The sequence below is a fragment of the Marmota flaviventris genome, chromosome 11 (assembly GCF_047511675.1).
Source record: "Marmota flaviventris isolate mMarFla1 chromosome 11, mMarFla1.hap1, whole genome shotgun sequence".
Classification (NCBI taxonomy): domain Eukaryota; kingdom Metazoa; phylum Chordata; class Mammalia; order Rodentia; family Sciuridae; genus Marmota; species Marmota flaviventris.
In genome coordinates this window covers 63,717,078-63,722,440 of record NC_092508.1, presented here as the reverse complement: position 1 = coordinate 63,722,440, position 5,363 = coordinate 63,717,078, and the positions used below count along the sequence as shown (strand labels likewise).

Below are 5,363 nucleotides of genomic sequence, written 5' to 3'. Positions count from 1 at the left end.
TCTATCTCTCTTCTCATTACTTCACATATAATAAGTAATCAATAAATATTTGATTAATTGGTGATTGGTGGATAAGTGAACTCACAAATGACTATGTAAAAGAGTTAAATGAAGGATTACCTACAGAAGTGAGGATAGTAACTTGACTTTGTAAGGTCAGGAAAGAGACAATAATTAGGAGATCAAAATGAAGAAGAAGTAAATCCTCCATTAGTAACTTGGTTAATGCCTCCTAAAGATTCCCTAGCCTGTTCCAGGTGAGTCTGTTTCACAGTTTCTTGACATCTTAGTCATGGGTTGCTTGCAGTTTAGTAGTAAGCAAGGGGACAAGAGCAACAGGATGAGATATAGGCTAAGACAATGATAGACAAAGTTGGTTTTCTAGTACCATCTTGGGACTCACAAACCCTTGGAATTGAAATGGAGACAATATTTGTATATCCCAAGTTGAGAAGCACTTTCCTAACTTCTTTATTATTAGTTTTTCTCACTTCCCTTTTCTTACTGACCCACGTTTCAAAATTGTCTTCTTTGCTTGAGGCCATTCGTCATGTCCTTTTTATCAGCTTTCCTGCTCCTTAGAGCAAAAAGTTCTTCCAGAAGGCCAAAAATACTAGATCATGTAATTACAGAGTACTTACTACGGGCCAAATGGGGCCTGACTTTGCCCGCATTCATGTTGCTGGAAGACACTCTAATACTCAGTTAGAACCTAACCACACTGAGTTATTGCAGCTCTCATATGGACCGCACATTCACAATTAGCTCTTCACGCAGATAAGAGTATGTACTTTGTCTCTGCTATTGCCCCTCGTGTCTTTTTATTTCATTATGACTATTGTGCTTAGAAGCCTGATTTTCAATCTGTAATCCTAGTGAAATTCCTTCAACATAGCTCACAATTAAAAATAGTTTTCTTTGAAGCAGGCTTTGTTGAAATTGATATCTATCATCTACTCTATCTACTTTCCAGGGCTACTATATTTTGCTGTAACTGGGAATGATGAAATAATTTTTATATGAATGAACTTTGTAACCTGGCATATATTTTTAACTGGCATAAAATGTAAAAGTTCTAGGAAATATAAAAAGTTCTAGAAAGGATTAGTGTTCCTGAGGACAGCTTCTTAATTTGAACACCAGTTATTCTTTGGCCACATCGTCATTGAATTTATGGCCCTCAAGTTCAGTTGTCTCTCCCATTATACTTCCGCAATGTTTATAGGCAAGTGTAGCTAAGTAAAAAAGTACTAAAAGGGGTCAGAATAATCTCATCCAGGGAACATATGGGTGAATTGTTGCAAACCATAAAAGGCAACTTAGACCAAGGTGAATGCTGCCAGCTGTCTAAAAGGATGCTTGGGTAATAATGATTTCCATGCATGAAGGATAAGGTTACGCCCCATAGCAAGCCTCATAGGAAGCAGAGTTATGAGCCAAGAGTGGTGAGAGCCAAAGTAAGGAGACAGTAAGGAACAGCTGGGAATTCTTCCTCTCCAGGAGAGACTCAGTATTAGTGGAGACTTTCCAGTGGTGATCAACACATTGTCAAAGGTAGAGTTTGAAAAAACAAATAGATGCTGATAATTGATTCCTTCATCAGAATCAAGCAAACAAAAGCTCAGACATGAAAAAATGGGAATGAGATCTGAGGCCATGTGTGATTCTTTCCTGTTTGAAAGAAGATTTTAGTGCCAGAAAGTATTCAACTGCAAAGAAGTCTTCTTGTGAAGAAGGGGATATTTTAAAGATTTTTCTAATGATGTTTACCTCATATTCATCTAGAGTTTATAGTCTATGTATTTGTTTATTGGGCATATATATTCATAAACAACTTCTGTTATAGGGAGAGGAAAAGTGGAGTGGTTGTATCATGAAGTTTTTAGGACTTATAAAAATGAGTGATCATGTTTATTTTAACCATCATGGTTATTTCTTATACCCCTACTATGTTTACTTGAGGATGTAAAAATGACAAATAAATCTGAACAAAAACTGTACTTTATTGATTTTTCAGAGTTAAGAGGAAGATTTATGACACATGGAAACTTTCGGCTGGTTTGGAAGAAAGTAAATTGAATGCAGAGATGCTAGACTGCTGCTAAGGCCCATGGACAATCCACAACTCACTCTTCTCTATCAAACTTTAAGATTTATTAATAATATGCTGCCTCTGCAAAACAAAAAAAATCTAATGCCAAGAAGGTATATTCTTCAATATTTGGAGTAGACACGCTCTCAAGACAATGGCTTCAAAGGTCTCCTGCTTATATGTTTTGACGGTCGTGTGCTGGGCCAGCGCTCTCTGGTACTTGAGCGTGACTCGTCCTACTTCATCCTACACTGGCTCCAAGCCATTCAGCCACCTAACAGTTGCCAGGAAGAACTTTACATTTGGTAACATAAGAACTCGACCTATAAACCCACATTCTTTTGAATTTCTAATAAACGAGCCCAATAAATGTGAGAAAAACATTCCTTTTCTTGTTATCCTCATCAGCACAACCCACAAGGAATTCGATGCCCGCCAGGCCATCCGGGAGACGTGGGGGGATGAGGACAACTTTAAAGGGATCAAGATAGCTACCCTCTTCCTTCTGGGCAAGAACGCAGACCCTGTTCTGAATCAGATGGTGGAGCAGGAGAGCCAGATCTTCCACGACATCATTGTGGAGGACTTCATTGACTCCTACCATAACCTGACTCTCAAAACATTAATGGGGATGAGATGGGTGGCCACTTTCTGCTCAAAAGCCAAGTACGTCATGAAAACAGACAGTGACATTTTTGTAAACATGGACAACCTAATTTATAAACTCCTGAAACCCTCCACCAAGCCAAGAAGAAGGTATTTCACTGGCTATGTCATCAACGGAGGGCCCATCAGGGATGTCCGCAGTAAGTGGTATATGCCCAGAGATTTGTACCCTGATAGCAACTACCCACCATTCTGTTCTGGGACTGGCTACATCTTTTCAGCTGATGTGGCAGAACTCATTTACAAGACCTCACTGCACACAAGGCTGCTTCATCTTGAAGATGTATATGTGGGACTGTGTCTTCGCAAGCTAGGCATACATCCTTTCCAGAACAGTGGCTTCAATCACTGGAAAATGGCCTACAGTTTGTGTCGGTATCGCCGAGTTATCACTGTGCATCAGATCTCTCCAGAAGAAATGCACAGAATCTGGAATGACATGTCAAGCAAGAAACACCTCAGATGTTAAAATTTTTACCCATGTAAATATTTTTCTTTTCTTTTTTTAAGAAATGGGGCCTAAGGTGTTGGTATATTACAGGTGTCCCCAGGGGAAATGAACCGGTGAAGGGGTTTTGTACAGATTTTGCCTCCTACTCCTAGCTCCTTCTTGGATTACCAATTCCCAAATGCTAAGCTTCAGTCTTAGAAACAATAAATGAATTAGAAGGACCAAATTTCATCCTCAGGTCCTAAGACATGCAATTTATCAAAAAAAAAAAAAAAAGTGACTTCCAGACAACTCCTAGGATTTATGCACTGTGCATCTGAGATAAAAATCTGGTTCTGGGAAACTGAAACTTACAGTAACATCTTCACATCATCTCTGCAAAAATAAGTAGATAAGTAAACAACTTTTTCAAAAACAATTCAGAAACGATGCACAGTCAGGAAGACACACTGGATGTGATTATTAATACCGTGTGTGTGTGTGTGTTATTGTTACATTGAATTTTTACATATGTTGCCATGTAATGTGTACAGTATTTGTGGTTCCAACACTGGCAGAGAGGCTGCAGTGAAATGGATGGGAACTTAAAATTGAGAATCAAATAGTCTGTGTGTTTGAAAGGCAACTCTACTTGCTCATCCGAGGATTAAACCTGGTCAGCAGGTAGAATGTGTATAAAATGCTACTTAAACAACAACAACAACAACAACAAAAAAATTCTGCTCTTTTGGAACATTACATGGTGCCTCCAAGGAGACTTTGCCAAATGTAATAATCTCACCTGCTTCCTTCTGCATAATGCTGCTAAATGCTTTTCAGTTTCTGGATCAGGCAAGCACATGTCTCCATATGTAGAAAACAAGCTGGTAGGAAGCCAGAGAACAATGAATCACATTGAGAAAATATGAATTTAGGTATACATTAAAATTAACATAAGCTTAGAAATAGTATAAGATGCCCTTCCCACACATTTGCAAAGCATGTGAGAAAATCTTTAACAGGTACCATATTATTGAAAGATTTGGCCCTACCATTGATAGAAGTGATAGTAACACCAGAAATATCCAAGTACCTTCAACAGCAAAGCTATTATAAGGTGTTCTCGGGGCTATGTGATTGAGTACCATAGGAAGGAAGGGTGGGGAAGCCTGGGTTCAGATTCTATTAATGCCACCAAACCACATGAGCAGGCCTTTTAACATTGCTGTATTTCAATATTCTCACTTGTAAAATGGCTGTTTAAAAAAACAAACAAACAAAAAAACACCTACCTCACAGGTGCTGTGAGAGCAAATTGCATTTGCTAAGATTTTTGAGATTCTTAGTTTAAAAGGTGCTACATAATGCAATGTATCATGCATTATGCCAAATGCTAAAACGATTACTATAACTATAATGATGGTCATCAGTAGTAGTACATCATCTTAATATAAAATCTACCAAAATAAAGATGAACTATGAACTATCAGTGTTCTTAATTCCTCCAAGACTTTGATTTTTCCTTGGCTATAAGTTAGTTGTTTGGCGAAGCTTCAATTTCTCTGCCATCTCTTCTGTTTTCAATGAGTAAGCTATCTTTTCCATGTGTTTCTTTGCTAGCCCCAGGGGCTGTAGGTGAAGGCATTGTTCTTTCTTTAGGGGAAGCATTGGCTGGGAGTCTATTACAGTAAGTGAAGCATACACTTGCAAAACGCATCGTGACAACTTAGGTCTCAGGAAATATTTTGCCTGAATTATCTTTAAAAGCGTTGAGGACAGGGAGAATCACTTCTATCAGAAAAACAGGCACTCAGTGAACCTACACATTTCACATCTCCCATTCATTAGAAAACTCATTGTTTTAAAGAAAGTCCCCAGCTGAAAGAGTACACCTTTTAATTTATTTATTATTTTTTAACCTGACCTTTGGGAGCCCCCATAGAAGTCGATGGCAAACAAAATGAACAAACAGAAGTCAAGGCCTATTTCTTGAAGACATTGGATCTCTCATCTCCAGCCCCAAAGTTCCCAGTATAAGACAGGACTTCCTGTCCCTTAATACATCTCATCTCTGTTTAGCAAGACTGATGATTTTGATTACAGAACAATGTTAGTGACCTTGGGAGAAATGGAGCAGCACAAGGTGAACCACCCTCCCACCCTGTAGCCTCAATT

The 5,363-nt window shown here is 38.6% G+C and overlaps 1 protein-coding gene across 1 annotated transcript; it reads left to right on the top strand.

Annotated features, from left to right (window-relative positions):
• The first annotated feature begins 2,246 nt into the window (after positions 1–2,246).
• Positions 2,247–3,227, top strand: B3galt1 (beta-1,3-galactosyltransferase 1). The gene has a single exon (XM_027946007.2). The coding sequence runs from the start codon at positions 2,247–2,249 to the stop codon at positions 3,225–3,227; it is 981 nt and encodes a 326-aa protein (XP_027801808.1).
• Positions 3,228–5,363: the final 2,136 nt, after the last annotated feature.